The sequence below is a fragment of the Typopeltis vanoorti genome, chromosome 14, assembly GCF_054136105.1.
Source record: "Typopeltis vanoorti isolate ZY-2024b chromosome 14, IOZ_Tvanoo_1.0, whole genome shotgun sequence".
Taxonomy (NCBI): Eukaryota; Metazoa; Arthropoda; class Arachnida; order Uropygi; family Thelyphonidae; genus Typopeltis; species Typopeltis vanoorti.
In genome coordinates, this window is record NC_143562.1 from 27846873 (window position 1) to 27873776 (window position 26904).

General features: G+C 37.0%; 1 protein-coding gene across 1 annotated transcript in view; it reads right to left on the reverse strand.

The window, feature by feature from the left end:
- The window catches only part of LOC150099328 (protein GDAP2 homolog), a 165308-nt gene that overhangs the window by 96546 nt on the left and 41858 nt on the right, over positions 1–26904 (reverse strand). Inside the window, exon 6 of the mRNA XM_090403551.1 lies at positions 19279–19521. Coding sequence (XP_090259677.1) covers positions 19279–19521 — 243 coding nt within the window. The remainder of the gene's footprint in view (positions 1–19278; positions 19522–26904) is intronic.

The window sequence follows — 26904 nt, forward strand, 5'->3', positions numbered from 1 at the left end:
CAAGACTTGGAACCTAAAGAAGTCAGATAAGAAACAGATATCTGCTTTTGAGATGTGATGTTACAGAAGGCTGTTGAGGATATCATATACTGAAAGGCGTACAAATGAATGGGTGTTAGAAAAGATTAGTAGAACTTTAAGGCTCCTTAAGGATATTGACAGAAGAAAGTTAAAATATTTTGGACACATAGAAAGGATGGAAGGAGGACTTCTCAGAACAGTAATAGAAGGTAAAGTTCCTAGTAGGGGTAGACCATCAATGAGATGGATGGATGGCGTGTGTGGACTGACTGATCTTCAGAGAGTTGAGGCTGCCAGAAAAGCAAACAACAGGACTACATGGCGAGGCCTGGTGTGAAACATCACCGAGCATCAGGGTGACCATACGGCATCTGTAGATGCCCAGTGAACATAGAGAGAGTGTCTCTACAGTTTATTGATAAACAAACCAAAAAGGGATGTATAAAAGTCTAATTGGTGTTAAACAAATTTTCTAATAGTGGGTAAAACATGCTTGTTCATGTTAGATGATCTGGAATATTCATATTTTGCTTCATATTGTAAAGATAGCTGCTGGTGTCAAAACAACATAGTTCATTTGCTTTGAAATAAACATCAAACAGGATGGTTGAAATATCACCTTTTCCTTGCCTAACTGCCAGATGGTGTATAGGCTATAACTGTAGAAACATAACGATATTTCTGGTGGAGACAAACTTAAAACCGGTAACTGAGTCTTCATCAAATACGTACTTGATATAGGTAGAGCAAAGAACATCAGTCCACACTTCAAGCAGTGAAAGACATTATGGAAAATGAAGAACTTATTTCTGTTACAAATGTAACTACTGTTTTTCCTAGTCTAAAAAAAAAGTCAGGGTCAGAATGAAAACTACTATAAGATGAGTTATTCACATATTTGAGGAAGGTGTTCTGTTATTGAATTAACTTTGAAAGCAAGCAGTATGGCATTTAACAGTCATGTAGGACTTTCCAGAGATGGGGGAAGGGGGGCCAAGAGAAAGTGGATCTGCTCAGATTTTGAAGATTCAATTACACTGAACATTACATGAAAAAGGGAAGTTCGCTCTAAGAACAAAGCTGCAAAGGTCTTAAAATATATTGAAACTCCAATGGGTGTTTTATGCTCTTGCCATGTCAATAGCAAATAACAAACCAATAGCAAAGCAAGCATGCCTGTTTTTCAGAAAGGTATCTCTGATGGACATTTCTAGTTGAAACAGATGATCCAATATGGAATGGTTTTTTTCAAAGCTAGACTGTATGAGGGGGAAAAAATGCTGCTCTTCAGAAATCATAAAAAACAATAGTTAATTTTTTTTCCCAAGATCTTTCCAATAGTTTTGACAGCTGCAAGCAATCATCAAAGCTAATGGGCAATATTATTATTATGTGACACCGCCAGGGAGTCCAAAGACTCATCAAGGGAGAGTGTGCCAACAGCACTGAATGGATGATCTCCTTCCAACTACTAACCACGTTCAAACTTGCTTAACTTTTTGCATAAGCCCATTAGTAGGAGAGGCGCGATCAATTGACCAACCTTTGCTGGCACACATGATGGAACTTTTGAATCCTTTACTGGCTTTGGAAAGGCATTAATTGTTCTTTGCCAGAAATCTGGAAATTCATCCTCACAGAGGACTCAACAGTAGAGGAAGATAACTTTATTCATGATAGATGATGATAAATGTTTGACAAATAAGCATATGGTGTTTTGAAGCAAATCAGCTTTCAGTTTTTTTTTTTTTTTTTTTTGAATGGCCTGATGCTGTATGGTTCCAGACTATTAAAGAACAGAATCTCTGATATTGTTTCCGATTTGATTTTCAGAGCTAGAAATTAGAGAATGTAAAGTGTTGCTAATGTTTTGGCAAAGCTCTACTTAAGAGTATATCAGTACCAGACCATTGGATTCAGGAGTTCCATTGGCTCTGACGACAGATATATTGTGCTTAAGCATGAGTTGTACATCTGAATGCAGGTAAAGTCTGCTGTGGTTGGTATCTGCATAAGATACTTATTATGATTCAATGGAATATAGACAGTACAGGAAAGAATGAAACAGATGTTTGATGATTCTAAGTTTGTCAAAGTGATATCATCAGGGATATAACAAAAATTGCAACGGTGCATGCAAGCCACACAAAGAATAAGTGAGAGAGATTAGATTGAAAGCCTAAAGGTTTAGGAACCACTTGATGTGGAGCTGTAATGCTGCCTTGGCTGAAAGGTATAAAAATTACTGTTTCTCATATTTCGGAACATATACCCATATTTACTGAGGGCTTGGTGTTTTAGTCCAATGCTGATTCAGAAAATAAGGTCTTTCACTTTTGTATTTGCTAACTAATTAGTCAAATGAGTCAAGAAAGTGATACAAGGGCTAGGGCATACCCCTTAGGCAACACACAGTTACACTGCCTTGCAGCTGCAAGAAGGGATGAGGGCTACTGCATCAGGGGCAGATGCAGTTAAAGAAGTGAGATCAGCAGGCAGAGAGAATGTTGTGAGTGGGAAGGTTGAATGTTGGAAGCATGACTGGAATGGAGGTGGCAGACATGATGAGGAAGTTAGACATTCTAAGTGTGCAGGAGACAAGGTGGAAGGGGGAAAAGGTGAAGGAACCAGGAGACAGTATAAATTGTTCTTCTCTAGAGCAAATAAAGAAGGAAGAAATGGTGTCAGAATTGTGGTGTATGAAAGAATGAAGGGCATAGTGCTGGAAGTGGGTAGGAGGAATAACAGGATCATGTGAATGAAACTAGTATTGGAGAAGAAAAAGTGGTTGTCATGTGTATACGACCCACAAGCTGCTGTACACCACAGGAGAAAGATGAGTTCTGGAATGTGTTAGATAAAGAAATGAGGGAACTTGAAGAAAACAAGATGGTAATTGTTGGAGGAGACTTGAACAGACACATAGAAAGACAGAATAGGGACTATGAAAGGGTGAAGGGCAGCCATGGAGAGAGAATGATGAACCGGGAAGGAGAGAGAGGATTGTGGACTTCATGGTAGCGTTTGATCTGGCAATTGTGAACTCATTTTTCTGCAAGAGGGAAGAACATTTAGAAGCAGTAACAACAGTTCACAGATTGACTACATTTTGACTAGAAGAAAACATCTTAAAGCAGTAACAAAAGTTGTAAGGTAATCCCAACAGATCGAGTGGCGCAGCAATAACACTGGCAGCTGTGTGCAGACTTTAAAATAAGGTCGAAGATAAGAACCTTTTGAAGCCATGGGATGAAGCCAACTAAATGGTTTTGCTTAAAAGAAGAGAGTGTGAGGAAACTTTTTAAGGAGAGGGTGTTAGAGAGGATTTCGGATGGACTAGAAAGTGTGTGTGTACAAGATTGGTGGAGATGCAATTCAAAAGCAATTCTGAGCTATACAGTCGAGGTGCTTGGTGAAACATCTGTAAAGATTAGAGAGCAGACGGAGGGTTGGTGGTGGAATAATAATGTGCAAGAAGCAGTGAATGCCAAGAAGAAATGGGATAAGTCAAGAGTGGAGGAGGACAGAGAAGAGTACAGAGAGAGAAAGCAAGAAGCCAAGAAAAATGGTGTATCAAGATCTTTTTGATCAATTAGAAACAAAAGAAGGACAGAGAAAGATTTATCGACTGGCAAAATGTAGAAATAAGGCATCAAAGGATATCTTACATGTGAGGCAGATTAAAGACTGTGAAGGAAGAGTATTAAGGAGGGATGTGGATGTAATGAACAGATGGAGAATATACTTTGAAGGGCTTTTGAACAAGAAAATGTGAGGACTCACAGAGAAGATGGGCAGCCTTATGAGGGGAATTGTGCAGAACATCAGTAGAGTGAAAGTTGAGGAGGATGAAGAATGGAAAATTGGTGGGCCCCTGACAGGATCCCAGTGGAGGCATGGAAGGCACTGGAGGAAGAGGGAATTGACTGGGTGTGGGACCTGTTCATAAAAGTTTGTGAACAGGAAAATATACCCGAGGAGTGGAGGGAAAGTACTCTTGTCCCATCTACAAGGGTAAAGGGGATGCACAAGACTGTAAGAATTACAGAGGAATAAAGTTCATGATCCACACAACAAAAATCCTAGCAACAGTTCTTGATGGAAGACATCGGGAGGAGGTGGAGATTGCAAAGGAGCAGTTTGGCTTCATGGCTGGTCAATTGATGATGGATGCTATCTTGGGTTATGGCAGATGACAAAAAAGTTTCAAGAGAAACAATGGGAGCTACATCTGGTGTTTATTGATTTGGAGAAAGCGTACGATACAGTGCCAAGGCAAGAAATCTGGAGGTGTCTGAGAGAAGGTAATGGAGAAATATGTCAAGTTGGTGTAGGATGTACAGAAATGTGAAGACAAAAGTTCGGACCTGCTTAGTAGAGATAGAAAACTTTCAAGTGATCGCTGGTTTAGTTGGTTTGCATTATGTCCATTCCTGTTTAATATTGTGATGGAGGTGGTGATGGAAAAGGTGAGAGAAGACATGCCTTAGACAATGTTGTACGAGGATGACAACATGCTGTGTGCAGAATCAAGAGAAATAGCAGGTAAACTGGAAAGATGGAGAGTACTGAAAGAGAGACGTATAAGGCTAAGCAGAAGTAAGCCAGAGTACATGGTTGGCAAAGTGGATGGCAACCAGGAGACAGATCTGGAGATGGAAGGGATTGTCATCTCTTACTATTGTACTTAGGTTCAATAGTAAGAGGATGCAGAGGCTGGGAAGGAAGTGGGATGCAGGATACAAGCTGAATGGAGGAACTGGAGAGATGGTGGAGTGCTATGTGATAAGATGGTGTTTGTCAACCTAAAGGGAAAAATCTACAGGATAATGGTGAGACCAGCTATGATGTATGACATGAAAACTGTGGCCCTGAGGAAAAATAACATGAGCAGGATGAGGTAGCAGAGATGAGAATGCTTAGATGGATGTGCGGTGTGACCAGAAATGATCGTCTGAGAAATGAATATGTAAGGGGAATGGTGAAAGTCACAAACTTAGGAGTGAAGATACAGGAGGTAAGGTTGAGATGGTTTGGTCATGTAATGAGGAGAAAGGACGAGTAGGTGGGAAGAAAGGTCATGCAGATGGATGTGCTGGGAGGAGGAAGCAGGGGCAGCTAAAGAAGAGATTGGGGAGTTGGTGGAGGAGGACCTGAGGATGAAGAACTTCGATGTGGAGGAGACTCATTAGAAACAGCGACACCTACTTCAGTGGGATAAGCTGCAGAAGAAGAAGAATTTGCTTTCAGTGAAGCTAATTCTTTTCTATAGTCTTTTCTATTTGATGAGAAACAAAGCAATTGAAATAGATCTGGCAACCATTCCATTCAAATGCAACTCTCCAAGCACAAAATCTATTGCTCATACATACCCTTGCTAACCGATTTACATGATTTCCAGGGATGATCCTCTTGTTCTTCTGCCTTTAGTCAAGAGACAAAATGTTTCCTTTGCATCAAATCCTACATAACCCTTTTACTTCCTTATTCCTCTTCACTCCACTGGAATCATAGGGCCTCACAAAACTCTTTTAATAACTTAAATATTTCTATTATAGTTCCTATGTTATGCCTATCAACCAACTTTTGCAACCAACAAATTCTCAATCCATTCATTTTGGTCACTTGCCTCTGGATCCTCTCCACTTCCTCATCTCCAAGAAACCACATGCCTTGAACACAGTAATCTAGACATGGTGTCGTACCAAGGTCTTATAAAGAGGAATGATAACTCTATTATTTTTGTTTGTTAAAAGTTGAAAGTTCGACTTTATTTTTCTGAGAAGATTCAAATATAGGGAAACAATACGTCGAGAGATAGCTGTGGGAAGAACAAGTTTTTTTGTTGTTTTTTTTAAAAAGCATTGTATCCATTAGATAAAATGTGATGAATCAAGCTAATTTCAGCTTTGAGGGAAAGCTTGGTTGAAAACAGAAATTGATAATACCAATTATTTATTTTTAACAGTATAGATGACAACATAGAAAGATAAGAAAATACATTTCCCACACAAAATTTATTTAAAACCTTATGTTTTATAACTTAAAAATACTTTTTTATATTTGAAAACAATAAATACCGAGTCGTTTACCACAGAGCATGCTGATATTTCACTGGTATTATATCCAGCACTCCAGAGCACAAAAAAAAATTTGTTCACAGTATGCGAAACAACGACAACAATTTGGTATAACAGTGGGGCTAGTTAAAAAAAAAAAATTTGTAATGGACAACACAAAGAACTAAAGTCCTAATTAGGTGCTATGTTGAAAAAAAAATATATATACAGGGTGTTCGGGATAAATTTGACATATTTATAATTAATTATATTTTTTCGTAAGTTACATGTATTAACACACACTTCTCTTCATTTAAAAGTTTGGACCCTTCTTCATTCATATACAAGATGTCAGAAAGGATGGATAGCTGGAACCCACCTGAATCATGGAAGAGAATAACTTGTATCATGATGATTCGTGCCCGCCATCAAAATAAGGATATTACGACTGCTGCCCAATGCTCCCTGAATACAGTAAAAACAATCAGGCATGAACTAGAGACTTGCAATGGTGACTACGAGGATGTAGCAAGAAGAAAGATCCCTAGCAGACGATCTGATTGCGTTCGTACAGCAGAATTCCTCGCAAATCTGCAGGAACAGGTGTTGAAGAACCCTGGCATTGGAATTCGGGCTTTATTCGTGGAGTTGCTAACTGTAGTCAAGCCCTGGATAACAAGGGTAGCCAATGGTAGGCTGTATGTATGTATGGCAGCAGGATTCGGCCCCTTGCCACACCTCTGGGAAAAGTCAAAAATGGTTGTCTGAAAATTTCTACGACTTCACCAGTCCAAATGTTTGGCCTCCAAACTCCCCAGACCTTAACCCCATGGATTATTTTGTATGGGGCGCAGTTGAAAAAGACACCAATCGCACTTCTAGTAATACAAAAGCCCAGTTAATGGATAAAATTAAAACAGTTTTTGCGGCCCTTCCCAGGGAGACTGTAGCATCAGCTTGTTCGAGGTTCCGAAGCAGAATTGAAGCTGTGATCGATGCTAATGGTGGTTATTTTGAGTAAATCTTGTTGATAGTATTGTAATTAACTCTGCCTGTAATGTTTTTTTTGTCAATTCATTAAATTTAATAGATACAAAGAAGATTTTCTTTTTCCTTACGAAACTGTCAAATTTATCCCGAACACCCTGTATATATATTAATTAGATCTTAAAATGACAGTTTCCCAGATTTTTGGTAAATTTATACAGCCATATTTGTTGAAGTTTGGAATATGTTTTAAAGTTTCTGTTGATTCCAAAAACAATCTATCTCTGACTTATAATGACTTCTATGTGGCACTTTTGTTTTCTTCCAGTGGATCCTGTGTGAAGGGATATCCAAGGCATGGTCTGCTAGACCCGACTTGCCACAAAGATAGTGTCGGATGAATTTATGTTCACCATGTCAGATGCCAACAGTTCTTCCTGTCAGTCCATAGTAAGCCCAATCACAAGAACAGGGCACTCCATAAACTCTTGGATATGATAAAGAAGAGAGTTTGGCCTTAGGTGAACGGATGAGAGTTTGCCAATTTGACATAAGGTTTAAATACAATGTGTAGCTGATATTTATTGAGAACTCTAGATATATTTTCAGATCTACTTGATTGTATCGGATGGTAACAATTTTGCTGTGGTCTTGTGTGGTAGGCAATGGAGGGGATTTCTGGGGAGCATTTAGTATTTTTTCTATCCTATGGATATTATAGTCATTGGCTAAGGTGTGACGTAAGTGAGCGAGTTCGGTAGCAAGAACATTATCATTGGAACAAATAACTCTAGCTCTGTGAGTTAGTGTTTTTAGTTTTAGGATACCATATTCTTGGTGGTGTGACTGTTTGTGCAAATATCTTCCTGTATGTGTGGATTTTCTATAAACAGAGAAAGATAAGGAACCATCTGGAAGCTGTGTGATTAGCAAATCCAGGGCATTTTTTCTTTTCCTGTCCCACACATACAGGGAGATATTTACACAAACAGTCACATTGTAAAAATAATCATAATTTAAAATTCTGAATATTTTTACGTATTGTTTATTAGTTATGGTTTCATAACACGCATTGTCGGCACTTGCGATGTGCCTGTTATTGATTTTGTTTTGTCAAAAGTGATATGTAAAGCAGTTAAAAATTTATGTACTTAATGGATTTGAATAGTTGTGTTACTTTAAACAATTTTATTGTAGTTTAAAATATTGAGTTGCGTTTTATGAAGACATTCTCTTGTCGCTAACGGAGACACCGTGTCAGCCATTGTATTTATGCTTACTAAATAGCATAAGGAAATTACAATGTACAATAGAATATACATTAAAATAAATTTTAGTAGACTTCCAATATTTCGGCAACATCACATTGCCATTTTCACAGGAACTTAGAAACAAGACACGTGCAAGCAAGCACAATACACAGTAAATGAGGACGAAGCAGGAAGCTATTCTTTCTCCTAAAAGTCCTGATGGTGTCCCCTAGTGGGCAATGTAGGTATTCTTGGCCGTTTGGGTTGAAGGTCTTCTGATGCAGGTTTCCCAAATTTGGGGCAGTCTCATGCAACCAAATTTGTTGAGGTTTGGATTGTTTCTTAGGGCTGAGGCTGATTCCATGAATAGCCTTTTGTATTTGAATTTACTAAGGTGTATTATCGTAGCTTTCTTCAACCGTATTCTATGGTGGGTATCCAGAGCATGGTCTGCAAAACCAGAGCGGCTATATTGGTGAAACCGGATGCAGTCCTCGCATTCTGAAATTCTGATATTAGCTGTCCTGCCTGTTTGGCCAAAGTAGGACAGCTTTCACAGCCCTCAGCCCTAAGAAACAATCCAAACCTCAACAAATTGGGTTGCATGAGACTGCCCCAAATTTAGGAAACCTACATCAAAAGACCTTCAGCCCAAACGACCAAGAATACCTATATTGCCTGCTAGGGGGGCACCATCAGGACTTTTAGGAGAAAGAATAGCTTCCTGCTTCATCCTCATTTACTGTATATTGTGCTTGCATGTGCATGTCTTGTTTCTAAGTTCCTGCGAAAATGGCAACGTGACGTTGCCAAAATATTGGAAGTATATTAAAATTTTAATGTATATTCTATTGTACGTCGTAATTTCCTTAAGCTATTTAGTAAGCATGTATAACCAACGTCTAAGCCTTTCCACAAGCCATTGTATTTAGTTTCTTGCTTACCAGTTTCATGGAGTGCACATGCTCACCAAGAAGTTTGATGTGCGATTGTCAGCTGACAAGGAGAGCATTCAGTATGTAGCGAAGTAATGGCAGTAAACAAGAGAGCATTTGGGAGAAAATTAGAACACAAGCCGGCAGACATTTAGATTCAGAGGAAATTGAGTTTTTTTTATGTGACAGTCGGAGGAAAATTAATAGTATATTCTGAAAAAGAATCGTGAAACTATGAAGTTTCAAAGTGGAATAAGTATTGATAAATAAAAGAAAATATTGCTATAGATCATTTTAAAAGGAATATTCGAGGAAACGCTAATTGGAAGATTTATAGTAGATTCCGAAAAGGGAATCGTAGAACTGTGAATTTTTTAAAGTGGGAGAGTTAAGACTGTCAATAAGCATTAGTGAATAAAAGAAGAAGTTGCTATTTACGTTCTAAAGGAATGTTTGAGAAAACTCTTATTAGGAAGTTTCATCTGTCTTAAGGATGTTGGATCTAACTATTATTTCTACTGAAGAGAAGACAGAATTGAGTCAGGAAGAATTAATGTGTGCTACATGAGTGATGAGAAAGGATCCTATGAAAATGAAGAATAAAGTCATATATCTTCAGAAAAGAGCCTTAACAGAGAAAGAAACTGGCTATGAACATTGTCATTGTGCAAACAAAGTGTTTAGTCTAGTCTTAAGTGTAAGTTTATTTTTAAAAAGGCCTTGGATCCAATGGATCCAATTAAATTAGTAGTTAGTTATGTAGTATTCTTTGAAGTGTATATATATTGTTTTTGTTTTATTAAATGTTTATTTTGTATTTTGGTCTTGAGTCAGTGATTTTTTTGGAATCTGAAAGAAATAGTAAAAAAGAGGTCATCGCACCAATCGGAGTGAACCCTTGTGCATATATAGGTACACTCGGAAATTAAAAATAATTGTTAGAAATAAAGAGATCAAATAATAAAAAAAATTTCTTTTGTTATAGAGAAATCTCATAAAACTGAGGATAGATTAAGGATTAATATTATCATAACTATTAACAATGGCACAGTTGAATAGAGATCATCTCTATATACAGGATAATATAAATTAAATATAATAATCTTTCATTTTAACAATGATGCAGCCGACAGGATTAATATTATGATAATATCCTCTACATAAACATCTCTAAATAATAATAATATTCTCTTTTTACATCATCATCAACAGTACAGCATCCTAAAAACACTATTCCTTCTCCACTTCAACAACAAGCACCTCAGAATCCAGTTCCCTCCAGGAAAATAGACACTTATTATCACATACCTTCCTAAATATGCAGTTTCTTCCTAAGTTTGAAGAATATCCTGTACAGGAAGAGATAATCAAACTTTCACATCATTCCCTTTCCTTCCCCCCCCCCTGCTCCCCCTCCCAACAATATTGTATAAAAACTCTTGTTAAACTGCTCATCAACCTCTGTTTCAGCTAAGCTTCCCTCCATTTGAACTTTGTTATTTGTAACTTCTCTTATCTAATGGCATTGTTGCCATTAGATAATAGAACAAAATGTTTGTTCTTCCCACAATTCTCCAAACATGCAGATTACAATAATACTATTACAATTCTCTACACTGGGAAAAACTCAATAAAAATAGAAACTTTAAAGAAATATAATCTCTACACTGCTGTCAAACTCCACATGTAGCTGGCTTCCCTATCTGCTCCACCCAAACATAATTGCTAACATCCATCTGAAAGAACATAAGAAATATTACTTATCACAATTATGTTCAGACATATCTATCAGACTATGCCTAGCACACCTTGCACAGAATCAAATAGGAGAAAAACTACTATTCTTCACTGTTCTAAGTTTTTTTTTTTTGAATTAACAGCATATCTAAAAAGCCAATCTAACCAGAATAAATATGGTTTGTCCAACTTCCCAAGAAATAGGAAACAAAAATTCTTAGACCTCTATTCCAACAAATAAGGCGCTGCCTACAGGTACCCAAAGAGGAGTGTCCCCCCTCTTAAAACTTAGGCTTTCAGTCTAATCTCTTCTATATAATCTAACATCATCTTTGTTGTTATAGTGTATAATGATGAGATGCAATGACGTCTCTGTGCAGAGATAAAAAAATGGGACCATTAACCCACTGTTCAATTCATTCCTTATGTAGTCGTTTGCATTCCATTAAACCATAATATGGGCATCTTCTTGCAGTTACCCACCACAAGAAACTTAAGTACTTTCAACAGGGCTCATGCTTGAGCACAATAGATCTTTTTTTTTTTTCAGAGCCAACAGGACTCCTGTATCCAATTTACTTTCCCTATAACCAGAATCAAACACTGAATTGGTCTGGGACAAAAGCCAGAAAGTGAGATTACTATCCACACTCTTTCAGTACTGAAACAAAATGGATGTGTAACTGCAGATATGCTTGTGGGGAGCTTTCCCATAACATCAGAAACATCTTGCACCCTCACAATCCTGGGCCTGAAAAGCAAATCAGAAAAACATCCAGTTCTGCTTGAATGGTCTGGGAACTACAATAGTCATTCAAAAAAAGAACTGAAAGTAACAAGAGTCATTGTAATAGCTTTAAGCCACTGCCATGACTTTTGCTGATGTAAATAACTCTGTTACAAGTTGAATATTACTGATTCCAGTTTATTTGACAGAGACATCAAACAGGATAGTCTTCAAGATTGAAAGCATTAAATCTAATTACTCAAAAAAAAAAAAAAAAAAAAAAAAACGCTATGGTATTTAAAAAAATTGAGAGCATCACTTTTCTCCTCATTTTACTAGATATATCTTCACTGACATCATTCATCTGATTTTGATCAAATTTAGACCTTGATTTTCAACTAAATTAGAATATAATTATTTATGACATTTATGCTTCTGTGAAGATTTCAGTGCAAGAACTTATAAAGAGAAAGTGCAAGCTAGCAGGACACATATTAAAAGGATCAGCACAAAAAAATGTCTCTGGAAATACCAGAGGGAAGAAGATCTCCTGGTAGACCAAGAACTTCTTGGGTTAATGATGTAAAAAAATGGATGGGTGCTTAAGGGTCAAAGCTGTATAACTGAGAGGAGACCTCCACATCGCCTTTAAAGGAATGGGAAGAACCAACCAGGGTTTCTCACCTTCTCATGGTTCACCCTGTTGGGTATTGACCTGGATACTGAACGAACGAGGATGGGCTGGCAATTTGGGATTTAGCCGACCAAATTGTAATTTTTATTGGCTTAAACCAAATATAAAATGATGGTACAACATGACAAACTTTCATGCTGGATGGGGTGTCGCATGGTTAAACAAGGCCCTCGTTGTTTTCACCAGGGAACCAGGGTGAACAGCGAAAAGTCAGCTATTGGAATAAATCTTAAAAAAACACCGCAACTCAACATCACCAGAGTTAAAGATCAGTACTATCAACATAAGAAGCCTGAATGGCAAAGAAATGGAGCTAGCTAAAGAATTAGATAAGTACCAGATCGATATAATAGGAATGACTGAAACAAAAAAGACAAAAACTGGTGAGATCTTTTTGAGCAATAAATACAAAATGTTATATTCAGGCAATGACAATCAAGGAAAAGAAGGAGTAGCCATTGTATTCAACACTAAATACGAGGCTAATCTTCTTGAATGGCAGGCAGTCTCAAGTAGAGTGATGTGGGCAAATATCAGAATAGGGAACTGGATAATGAGACTTATTTGTGCCTATGGTCCCACAGAAGGTTCTACTAAGGTAGAAGTGGAGGAATATTTTAATGCTTTAGAGAAAGCATCTGACACAATGAAAAAGGAAAAGTTGGTCCTTATTGGGGATCTAAATAGCAGAGTAGGAAATGATTGTCAGACATACAAAAATATATAGGGAAAATTTGGAGAAAAGAGCAAAGCTAATAATAATGGCAAATACCTGTTGGATTTCTGCTCAGGACATGGACTGGTTATTACTAACACCATGTTCCAACATAAAAATGTGCACAAATTCACATGGAGAGAAGAGGCAAGGAATAAGAAAAGTCTCATTGACTATGTTATTGTTGATAGTGATGTTTTTCCACTGGTGCAGGACACCAGAGTGTACAGAGGATTTGAAATTGGAAGTGATCACTATTTAGTCCTAAGCAGGATAAAATTGAATTTCATATTGAAAAGAATAACATGTAAGAAAGTTTTAAAGCGAATAAAAGGTTGAGCAGCTCTCAGATGTGAACTGTAGACTAAAATACACAAAGATTATTGAAGAAAAAATGAAAGAGTTTGAGAACAGGAACCAAACTTTAGAGATTCAGTTGCAAGCCTTGAAGAAAACCCTGATTGATTCAGCCATAGAGGCATGTGGTGAGGTTGTCTGCAAGGATAGAAAAATCAGAAATCCATGGTGGACACAGGAAGTTAAAGAGGCAGTGAAGGAAAAGAAGAAAGCATATCAAAAGTTCCTGGCAAATAAGTCAGCTTGTGCTCTTAGAGAATACAGAGACAAATGTAAGAAAGCTAAAGACTGTGTAAAACAAGCTAAACAAAAGTCATGGAAGGACTTTGGCAGAACATAGAAAATAAATATCAAGAAGGTGGCAAAATATTTTGGAAGTTATTGAAGAAGCTTATAAATGAATGAAAGAGTACTGTAAAAGGAGTTAGAGATGATAAAGGTGACATGAAAATGGGAGAAAAAGATATCCTTGAAGTATGGAGTAATTACTTTGAGAAATTGCTACATGAAACAAGCAGTGATAGCACAGTGGTAAAAAACACTCAACAGGCTTTCAGTCAGGAATAGATATCCATACTTGAAGTAGAAAAAGCCATCAAAGGCTTAAAATGTGGAAAGGCAGCAGGAGTAGATGATATTCGACCAGAAATGCTGAAGTATGGTGGTATAAGAGTGTTACAGTGGCTGCACTGCATAGTTCAGAAATCCTGGACAGAGGGACGAATTCCCGATGATTGGAGTAGAGCTCTCATAGTACCCATATATAAAAAGGGAAATAAAACTGAATGTGAGAATTACAGAGGTATTTTCTTACTGAGTGTTCCTAGTAAGATTTATGCCAGTATACTTGAGAAATGGTTGAGAAGAATTGTAGAAGAAAAGCTTGGTGAAGAACAAGCTGGATTCCGGCCAAAAGAGCTGTCAGGATCAGATCTTCACTTTACGACAAATGGTGGAGAAATCATGGGAATATAACAAAGATCTCTATTTTAGTTTTGGAAAAGGCATATGATAAGGTGCCAAGAGAGAAGCTATTCAATACGCTACAGTTATATGGTGTCAATGGAGCATTATATCAAGCAATACTTAGTCTTTATTTGCGTTTTAAGTGAGCAGTTGGGAATTGAAGGAAGTACAGGAAGATGGTTTAATGTTAAATCTGGTGTGAGACAAGGATGTACATTATCCCCTCTGTTATTCATTATCTATATGGATCACATTATGAAGGAAAGTGGTATTAAACATGATATCAGAATTGGAGATGTTATTGTCAGCTCTTTGCTTTATGCAGATGATGTTATACTTATCAATAAATCCACTACAAGTCTGCAAGATTCCTTGACTAAATTGAATAACTGTTGTAATAGATATGGTATGAAGGTCAGCAATAAAAAGACAAAGACAATGAAAATAGGCAGAATCGTTGAAAATGTCAACTGCATTGTGAATCTGTGGAACAAGTAAAACATTTCAGCTACTTAAGCACAAATTTTAGTGAAGATGGTAAATTAAATATGGAAATAGACAATAGAATCAATAAAGCTGGTATAGTAGGAAGTCAATCGAATAAATTCATATGGAATAAGAGAGAAATTAGTCGGAACACTAAATTAGCTGTATACAAGACAGTGCTCAAAACAGTTTTACCTTAAGGATCTGAGGGCTGGGTCAAAAGTAAAACACTTGACCAAAGACTACAGATTGCAGATATGAGAGTCCTGAGAAAGATTAGATGGAGGAAAATTGTAGATAGGAAGTTAGTAATGATGTAAATTTTTCATGTAATACTATTATATCCTTTACACCCCTTGAGGGTACATGGCAGGAATTTGATGATGATGAGAAATGGATGGGTAAGTAACAAGAGCTATTATGAGATCTAAAGAATGGCAGAGGATCAGACACTCTGGCATTCCATGATTGCTATCCAAATCGGAAAACTACTTAAGAAGAAAAAAAGAGGATTTCAACCCAGCTGAATAAGCAGTTGCAAGATCACATTCTGTGCAGATGCTTCTATGGATCACATCACTATTTAACTGGTTTTGATGAAATTTGTAATAGAGCTGTTCCTAACACTTCTTTAAAGTCTACTGAAAACTCTGCTGAATCAAACTGAAATGAAAGGAGTGGACTGCAGGTGGATACATCCTGCACTGTTTAAATATAGTTGTTTCTTACACTGTCCTATTGACAATTTTCAGCAACTGGATCCAAATGGTTGTGAAGTAGGGGTGCAGGTACACTGCTATAGGTCACATCATTTAGCCAAATTTTGATTGACAAATCTATTCCTCATAGTGTTTACCTATTTCATCTAAAATATCAAATGATCTCCCTCATAAAAAAAAAAAAAAAGTGAGCAGCTATTTTACAATTTTTTTTAATTTTTAATGACTGAGAATGGCTATTAATAATGATCCACTTATGAAAGTTGAGAAAATTCATAACAGTGGTAACTAATTATTAAAAGCAATGTCAATAAAGTAGCAGCTAAAATTTCAACCAGCTTTCTGCTTACTCATTATTTGGCTAATCTGTTTGTGTATTTATTTATTTTTAAATGCACAAGAATTTTTATGAGATATCTACACTACATTATTTGGAGACCTGACAAATACCAGATTAATTCAAAAGAAAACGCTTGACAGGAATCACTTGAGGGTACACACTATGGAACTGATGATCTATGATATAACATGCCACCTGGAACCTCTTGACTAACACCTGATCATCTCCATGGATTCTGCCATTAGCAATAAACAGTGAATCTTTCAACTTATGTTTCCTACCTTTAGGCATATAGTAAAGCATAAGTTTGGGAATAAACCTGAGGAACAAGATCTAGTAAGCTCCCATCTAATGGGATCTTTGTCTAATGCAACTGGATTTTCTATTTGAGTTCTGTCTTTTAACAATACATTACACTCCTCTGTCACTTGACCAACTATGAACTAGAAAAAAATGATCACTATTTGAGCTTACAAATAACTACTTATTCGTAAGCTCAAATATTGATTTTCATAATACTCTTCAGTGGTGTTCTAATAACCTTGTTAACTGTAATGCCAGAGAGGGGATGAGTTAACTTTCTTAACTTAATTCTGTTCTATTTCTCATGAAAATGAACTCATTTCTCCCACTGTTACTCTGATAATATCCAAATTTCTACATAAAAGGAAGTTTCTCTCTTTTTGGAATAACTAATCCTCAATCTTCTTGGCATAAACTTACCACTATATATATCTCCTGAGCATCTAAGAAGTGGCAGATGATTTTCATCAATTGGTGGGAGATCATGGCTTGAAAAGTTTTTCCAAGCTTGGTCTCTCAAGCAGGTATTTGTATTACCTAACCTTCAGTACACCCATGGTACTAATTACTAACATAACTTTTCACTGGTGGGATTCACATAAAAAAAGGAGGTAATTCTCCTGCCTTCCTCGAAATTTGTTAGGACACAGCAGCTGGTCATCATCCATTCAGAATTTAAGTCCAAATTCAATAACATTTAACATTGATAGGTCAAAGCACCAGATCGATTACATCCTGGCTCTCCAACAGTGGAAGATTAGCATCTCTGATGTGCATACTTGTCCTGAAGCACACTGTGATACAGACCATCAGCTAGTAAGACTAAGAGTTCGAAGCTTTCCAAGTCTGGCATGTCCCACTAGACTGGATGTCAGAGTAATTCCTAGTGGGTGGTTTACAGAAGAAACATCAACTCGGCTGGATGATCATTTGGAGGCTAGTGAGGAGAACTCACTGTTAGCTTTGGGAAAGCTCATAATTTTCCTGGTTATCATACAGGATACAGCCGAGAAGTATCTCGGCCCAATTAGAAGACCAACAGGCTCACAGATCAGATTCAACATGGGATCTCATTGAAAGAAGGAAGCTGAAGACACACAAAGACTAAAGAATACAAGAGATTACATAGAGAAAAGTCGGAAAATCCATCAGGCAGAACAAGGAAAATTTTTATACTAATAAATTTGAAGGGAAAGAGTTCCAGATGAGGAGGCACAATTATGAACGATATTTTGTTTAGTTCATGATTTCAAGCACAAGTTTAAGCCCAAATTGAATGTCATCAAAGACAGGAATGGAGAAGTACAGCAAAAGAACTGGAAATCAAAAACAGATGGGAAGAATACTGTGAGGAACCATGCAGCAGAGAGGACAAGGAAAATTTCGGTCTGGAACCTCCTCTACTTAGGCATGAGGTTGAAGGAGTAGTTAAACAGTTTAATAGCAATAAGACCACAGGTGTAGATGGAATCCCAGCAGAGTTAATTAAAGTCACTGGGGATGAAGGGATAAGTGTTTCACAGATTGATTACAAGGAAATGGGAGACAGAATAATGGCCTACAGACTGGAAGAAGTCTGTTTTCATATCATCATAAGAAGGGAGATAAGAAGGAGTGCAAGAACTATTAGTCTAATCTCTCATGCAAACAAGATTTTATTAAAGATCATTCTAAATAGGATTGAGGCCAAAGTTTAGGCAGAGATGCCTGAGGAACAAGCAGGTTTTAGGAAAGGTAAAAGGTGCCAGAGATCCTATGCCTTAGACAGATCATAGAAAAGCACAGAGAATTTAGACTCCCCCTATGTCTTTCATAGACTACTCTAAACCTTTTGACTGTGTTCAGCATGTAAAATTGTGGGAAGTATTGAAAAGAATGAGTTTTGCTCAACACATTATCAGGTTGATAACTAACTTGTACAAGGAGCAACAGACCAAGGTAAGAACAGGTGTCTGATTAACTGATTGGCTTCAGGTTGGAAAGGGATTTAGACAAGGATGTTCACTTTCTCCTCACTTGTTTAGTATTTATGCTGAGGATATCATGCAAGAAACACTGAATGAGCTTGAGATAGAAATTACAATAAGTGGTAGATTGATCAGTAATCTGAGGTATGCTGATGATACAGTACTCCTCTATAATGACAAGGAAGAACTAGGACAAATTCTTGACAAAGAGATCAGTAAGAACAGAGGACTTCAGCTCAATCCTAGCAAGACAAAGATTATTGTTCTCAAAGGAAATACAGACAGGGAAGTTCAAGGTACTGAGAAACAAGTGTATCTTAATGGAAAGAACTGAGGAAGTCAGCAAGTTCAAGTATCTAGGATTCATTATTAATGTGAAGAATTGCTGTTCAGAAGATATCAGAATGGATGGGCACTAGAGAGAATCAAGTAGAATAAGGCTCCTTAAGGATACTGACAGAAGAATGTTGAAATACTTTGGGCACATTGAAAAGATGGAAAGAGGACTTCTCAAAACAGTAATCGAAGGTAAAGTTCTTGAGAAAAAAAAAAAGAGGGAGGGGAAGACCATCAATGAGATGGATGGATGGAGTGTCTGATCTTCAGAGACTTGAATCCTCTAGAAAAAGCATACAACAGGACCACATGATGAGGACTGGTGTATCACATCACTGAGCATCTGTTGATGTCCAATGAATAGCTGGATAGACCATTTCCCTTTTTCTATAGCTTTTCTTTGGAACAACCTAAAAATATAAGCCAGTTTTTTTGTTTTTTTTTAAAGTTTCCACCCATGGTGAGAGTGTACTCAATATTTGGATAATTGTTCTAAGAACTCCCTAAAAAATAATTACACACCAAGTAACCTCTTGTGTGAAAATCATTATAAAAATTCTTTTGTTAAAGAGTATTTAGCATGGTACCAATCCATTTTTGTGCAGTTCAAAGAAGTTAACCATTAAGAGCATGGCTTGAGTATTTTATGAAAACAAAAAACAATATGGGATAAGCTTACCTGATGGGCCAACATGGATTGGCTTATCAACAATACGAATTTGCCTTTCTTCTATGAATGGCTCTCCATTTCTTCCACCAACATCTTTAGGTAGATAATAAAGAGCATATTCTTCTTCTTTATCAGATCGTGGATAGTAAAGTGGCATAAGCAGCTCATATATTCCGATATTCACATCATCTACAGTAAATGCTATGAGATCTATCGTGTCTCCATACTGTTCCAGAAACCTTCTTACAGTACCTTTGATAAAGGAGAAAACAAGTAAACAACTGAATATGATTTTATTTATCAGCTTTTCACCAATTCAAATTATATTGTTCATTATGACACTATCCTGCTATTAAAAATCAAAGTTTACTTTGGACAATTTTTTTAAACCACACAACCAACAATTGGTTATCCCTTATCCCCACTTTTTTTTTTCCCCTTCCAATTCTGAACACAAAAGTAATGTCTTCTTTGAGAAAAATGTTAAATAGTATCGTTGTATTTCAAATCTATTGTAAAGCAGTTTTTATGAATGAAAAGTTTTGAAGAATTTGTTAGCAGAAGCTTTGTGTACCTTTAATTGGCATCCAGTTATTGTTCAGTCATATTTTGCTTCCACTTTGTCTTCGCTGATTGTGAGCTCAACTTGTATTACTGTCTGTAATATTAGTACAACATCTAGAGTCAATTTTTATGGAGGATTAAAATCTGACTTTCTGGGAATAAAACCTACTTTCCTGTGTTATTCCAAAGATCATTTCACTCAAAAGCCGACTGAAATTTGCCTGGTGTTAAATACAAATAAATATCTACATAATTCTTAGTTTTATAAACATGCACTTGAAATGAATTTAATGGAGAATTATGAAAAATACTGTATTTATTTATTATTATTATAATTTTTAAATATCAACACCATATATGAGACATCTCAAGACCTAATACCATGCCACTGCCATGGTATTAGGTCTTGAGATTGATTCCTTCTTTCTAATCACTTTCCCACACAGTGGGAAAGTGATTAGAAAGAAGGAATCAATGTATCTTGAAGATCTGGGTTTTACACTCACTGAACTGACTTCTTATCTTTTTCTTTCATTGCATGCAACTTTTGTCTTTTGGAACAGTATTCCTTGTACCATTTCTTCAATGAATGTACTGACCAGCAGCTGCCTGCATTGACACATGATTAGAAGAAAGCTAAGGAGTGGTGGTCAGTTCAGGTAGAGCAGCATCTATGGAAATATGGTACAGAAAAGACATAATGAAGAAACAGACCACCTATGGGAAAGTCCCTGGAGGAAGTCAGTTAATAAACTTTGAATCAGATTTGAAAGTGCTTGGCAATAAGATGTGCATTTGCTGTTGTCAAGAAGTTATTTTTTTAATGTTAAAGTTTATATTTAGCTATAGTATTAGTTTGAGTATATTAAAAAATGCTAGCACATCTGGGTGTGTATTATATTTTTACTTAATTGTTGAATTATCAGTAAATGTAATGATATAACAATGGAGGAGGTTAGCCCTTTGTTTAAATTTGATATGACCAGTTTCATGTTCTGTGGCATGTACAAGATGCATTCATTGGCAAATGTGAATAGTATGAGGGGGGGGGGAGAGAGAGAGAGAGAATGAAAATGTTTAATCAGCATACACATCTAACAGATTAAAGAAAATGTGATTTAAATACAATAAGATTTCTAACAGATGATGGAAGTTTTTTCACTTGGCTATGCTACTGATTACATATTTGGTATAATCCTTTATCCAAGTGTAAGCAAACAAAGTTTGCATCTGAAATATTTTCAGGAATGGGGCAACTCGTGGTAAAGGTGGCATAGGTTCTGATCACTTGCCTTAGTATCCCATAATGCAAAGCACATATCCGTATGGGTATATAAAATGCTATGCATTATGGAAAGGATTACTACCCAGACCAGTTTCAACCTTTATTGAGGTCTTGTCAGTGGGAACCAGACCCAGAGGTTGCCAAAAGGTGTCAACAACTTATTATTAAAATTCTCTGGATTAGAGATAGTTGATGGAAGTTTTTTTCACTTGGCTATGCTACCGATTACATATTTGGTTTAATCCTTTATCCAAGTGTAAGCAAACAAATTTCTAACTGATCAAATGGGCTGATGCTGCAGGTAGCAATGCATGTGAACATAAATGTTAGAGTGCATGACAGTGATAAAGGCATGAAAAAGTGTGAGATAGGTAACATGCAGGTAGAAAAATAGATAAGTGCAGAAAGGGTGCTTGATAATACCAAACAGGAGTTTGGGAGTGGCAGAGAGAGAGAGAGAGAGGGAGACTGGAGAAGGTCTTAGTAAGTATCATGAGAGATAAGGGAACAAAAAGTGCAAAAGAAAGGAAAATGGTGAAAAATGATTTGGTGATGTACAATGATTAGGAATACACTAGAGCAGGGGTGGGGAACCTTTTTTCTGCCAAGGGCCATTTGAATATTTATAACATCATTCGTGGGCCATATAAAATTATTAACTTAAAAAGTAGCCTGATATATTTGGTCAAACATTTAATTAACTCACCTCTAATGTGATGGCTGGAATTGCTACTCTTTGGTGAGGCATATGATGTTAGCTGGTATTGATGATGTTGCTACTCACAATTGCTTTTCCAGGTTTGTGTCGGTCAGTCTGGAGTGCAGTTGACTCTGCAATGGTAAGTTTTGAAAAGAACTGCTAGCTGCAGTAAGCTGTTCCGAACACAGATGCATATTTCAATGCATGTCTCCTCAAAGTGGGAAATTCATCATTGCTTATGTAACGTTTATAGAACTCAAGCAGTGGGAGGTTGTATCTACCTTTCAGCTCATTGTCGCTTTGCAGCTGAATGATTTCATGTGTAGGTTATCAGGCACATCAGTTGGTTCCACAATGAACGGTGTAGCAAAGATGTTCAATGCCATTTGTTTACTTTTCACGTCCTTGAATCTTTCATTAAATGCTTCAATTAGTTTCGCACATTCACCAGCATATTCAAGTGTCGCAGAAGGCTTTTGTCCTTCCAGAGTGGGGAAATGCACCATGTTATTCCTTTCGAGATGCACTTTCCACAGCCTTAATTTAGCTTCAAATGATTTCACGTTTGAAAGCAGGGAGCTGAGAAGCTGGTTGGGGCCCTGCAGCTTGACATTCAACTCTGAGAGGTACTTGGCAATGTCCACCATAAATGCTAGATCACACATTTCGGCGCGTTTAATCAAATCCTGCGTTAAGCAAGGGATACCTGTATATCAAAACAAATATGAAACTGCTTGAAAGCAAGAACTAAACCTTAGAGATCCAAAGACAAAATCTGAAGAAAAAGTTCAATGATTCACCCAGAAGTAGTAGCAAAGTTCTCTGTAAAAAAAAAAAAAAAAAAAAAAAATCAAATAAATTCACAGTCATGGAAAAGTCCTGAGCAAATAAGTCAGCATATGCCCTTGGAGAATACAGAGAAAAATATAAGAGAGATAAGTTAGGTGTAAAATAAACTAAACACAAGTCACTGGAAAAATAAAAAAAATATTGGCTGAGTGAATAGCATACTTGCTCTTCAACCAAGAGGTTTTTGTGGGTTTGAATTGCACTCTAGGCATGGATGTTTGTAGAAACCTGCTCTGGATAGGTTTGTTAAAATTAACGTTATCTTATTCTAGTGTTCTGCCTTATAAACTCTTGGTCATGTATGTATTATATAAGGTAAGAAAATACTCAAAAGACAGATAAGATAGGGTGAGCTGATGGAGTTAATGCTATTAAAGACTGCAATGTAAGAGCTGATCAAATCAGAGACACGAACAAACGATATATCAATATGAAAGTAAGTAGTAGTTTGGAAATTATTCATGTAATCTTAGTTGTGTTAGACTGCTAAAATATCTAGCTATAGCCCTTAAGGTCAGGGATCAGAAATCCACTCGCCACAGGCAAGTAAACAGAAATGAGTAACGAGTGAATTATCAGCCAAGTTCGATGTATTCAATTTATATATATATATATATATATATATATATATTTTTTTTTTTTTTTCATAAAAACCATCTCATTCACTGTCAAGTTATCTGATCATGCTGGCTACAAACAAATTCATTAAAGCTTCTGAATCTGAAATCCTTAATTCAAAGACTACATTATTCTCTTTTAAAGAATCACTAGTTTTCTCTAAGAGTCATAAAGTAAGCCACTCCTAATTGCTATCCTAGATTTGTTACACTAATCAAAACTGCAGCCAAAGCCTCTATTCCTAGAGGCTATAGAAAACAATATATCCCATGCTGGAGTAGAGAAACCGAAGAACTTTTAGCCAAATACGAGGAAACTGAAGACCCAACTGTTGCTAAGGAGCTCATAGCAACCCTGGATAAAAACAGAAATGAAGATGGATCTCAACCATCCATGAACTCTATTTCACCACATCTAGCCGGAAAAGCTGGTCACTTCTGAGAAAATTAGGTGGGGCAGAAACAACAAACAAAACAACAGAGATAACTCCTGATCAAATGGCTAATCATTTATTGAAAACCTCCAAGATGGATCCTAACTCTATCAGGAAAATTGCTCTGCAATCTTCCAGCAGACAAATCATGAAGACGGGACCCAAGTTTCCTGAACTTTTACACCCAGTATTTCGGGAAGAGGTACAGGTAGCCTTAAAACTCACCAAGAATGGCAAAGCGGCAGGAGTAGATGGTATCCCCCTGAATTTCTAAAGCATCTTGCTCAACAAGGCCAAACATGGCTGGCTGTCCTTTTCTCAGAAATTATAATGTCTGGTAAACTACCAAATCTGTGGCAGAAAGCCAAAATAATTGCCATGCCCAAACCAGGGAAAGATATAAATTTATATAAAAGATATAAAAAGTTGTACATGTAGATGTTAAAAAGTAAAGGGGATAAATCTACGACCTGTCTCCTTGTTTTGCTCTACCTTTAAGCTCTTTGAAAGAATTCTCCTTAAAAGAATTTCACCACTCATTGAAAGAGCATTCCCAATTGAACAAGCTGGCTTCAGGCCAGGGAGAAGTTGCTGTGACCAAGTCCTGGCCTTGACACCCACAGATTGAAACAGGCTTCCAGAAGAAACTGAAATCTGGAGCCACTTTCATTGATCTAACATCAGCTTATGACACAGTCTGGATCAGGGGCCTCCTCCTAAAGCTAGGGAATATAATAAGGTGCAAAAAAATTTCCAGCTTTTTGAATCCATTCTCTCCAACAGAAAGATCCGGGTCCATATTGGCAGAAAAAAAGAGCAGGCCCAGATTCCTTCACAACGGTCTTCCACAGGGCTCTGTGTTATCCCTTTTACTTTTTAACATCTAAGTGTACGACTTACCACATACCAGCTCAAGCAAGTATATGTACGCTGACAACCTAGCGATCCTACATCGATCTACCTCCTTTTTCAACCTGGAATCAACCTTGAACACAGACCTGAACATCCTCGAAGAGTACTTCAAGCAGTGGTACTTGAAGCCAAATCCAACAAAAACTGTATCCACAGTATTTCACCTGAACAATGCTGAGGGGAATCGACACCTCAACCTTTCTCTCTGTGGAAAAATGGTACAACATGGGCCTCACCTGGATTGAGCTGGACAGAAGTCTAACCTACAAAAGGCACATCACCAACCTATCCAACAAAATTAAAACGAGAAACAATATCATTTCAAGGCTTGCTGGAACATCCTGGGGGTTGTGGTGCAGAAGGCCTAAGGTCGTCTGCACTAGCCCTCGCATTCTCTGCAACAGAATATTGTGCTCCTGTCTGGGAAAGAAGTGCACACACTAACATTATAGACACCCAGCTAAACTCTACCATGTGCACAATTAGTGGGACAGTGAGATGCACCCTTCTCTCCTGGCTGCCTGTCCTATTCAACATTGCTCCACCAAACATACGGAGAAGACAAGCCTCAATTAAAGAATTTAATAAAGCAATGAGCAACCCACTCCTGCCCCTGCACCAGACTCTCATAAATCCACCAGGTGTTCACCTAAAATCTAGAAAGCCTCTCTGGTCCATGGACATGTGGAGAGAATTCTGGTCCAACAATCTCCCAACAAACAGCTTCCTAGTAGAAGATCCCTGTACTCTGCAGCCTGGTTTGTCTTCCTAGGAAGATTTGGTCATCAATCAACAGGATCAGAACTAACCAGGGCAGATGTGGCTACCTACTACATAAATGAGGGCTGTTAGACCACCCTTATTGTGATTGTTTCCCCGTGACTCAGACGATTACTCATATTGTGCATGACTGCCCAAGGCACCAATTTCATGGTGATGGCCTACAGGACATCCACAAGATGACGGTTTAGGCATTGGATTGGCTTTCCAGACTGGACATTGATCTGTAGTTGTAATTACTTTTTTTTTTTTTTAAAGGAAGACTTGGAAAATAGTTTGTGCCTTTTATGTAATGAACTTTTACATGTCAAGTTTTTCATCATTTGTTTCTGGATATTGTGATTGTACATTTCACTTGCCAGTTTCACAAAGCCATATGCGTAAATAAATAAATAAAGTAAGCCAATCATCTTCACTTTTTTCCTTCCCTTTATCTCCTTTAATGTTCAGAACTTTAATTTTATTTCTATATGACACACTTTTTTTTTGCAGTAATTAAAAACTCAACCTACTATATAATCCCCCCCCCTCCAACAGCTGTTCTGTCATCACTGTTGTAACATAACAATTGATAACTTTTAAAAATTTTTCTATCTAAATGAAAGACTTAACAAATATCTGCTTTTGAGTTCCAGAAATCTCCTAGTTTTTTTCACAGAAATATAGGATACTTTTTACTCCATGCATGCTCCACTTCACAACAGACTTTCAGCTTTCATTTCAGTCATGATGTGATATATGATATGTGATAAAAATGAATGGCCATTATGTGCTTTACTTGAAAAAATGGAATATATGCAAGTTTTTTTATTTATATCATATATACATTTAAATTAAATTGCAGTTATCATTTCAAATAAATAAATTTTTAATCAAATCAGTGCATTCATTTAGTTCAATATTATTATTATTATTAAAAGAGACCTCTAGGGGATCAGGAACTGATCGAGGTGAGCCATACTATTCGCACCAGCCATCATACCTGTTCTTGAATTCATTCACACTGCTTGCACACACACAACATTAATGGCAATCCATTCCAATCCCATACCACTTTATGAGAGAAAAATCTAGCCTTCATTCCATTCTTCACAGAATTTATTCTACACTTCCGAGGAAACACCCTTGAGTCCTTTCCTCACCCTCCATAAAATGAAAAATTTTATCTACTGAAATACTGTATGACTCTTTCAGATGTTTGAAAGTTTCAATCATATCACCGCTCTTTCTCCTGTTTGTTAGTGTCTGCAGGTTACAAATTCTCAGTCTGTCTTCATAATCAGTATTTCACAATCCTGATATAATTTTTGACACTCTCCTTTGCACTCTCTTCCCTGTATCAATCACCACGGAAACCAGGAGACCACACCTGTATGCAATAGTTCAAATGAGGTCTTATCAAGGCCTTGTAAACAGGCAAAGATGACTTCCGTATCTATACATATCAAGGTTCATTTCAGCAATGCAATTCTCTGAGTTGTATTTACAATGTTT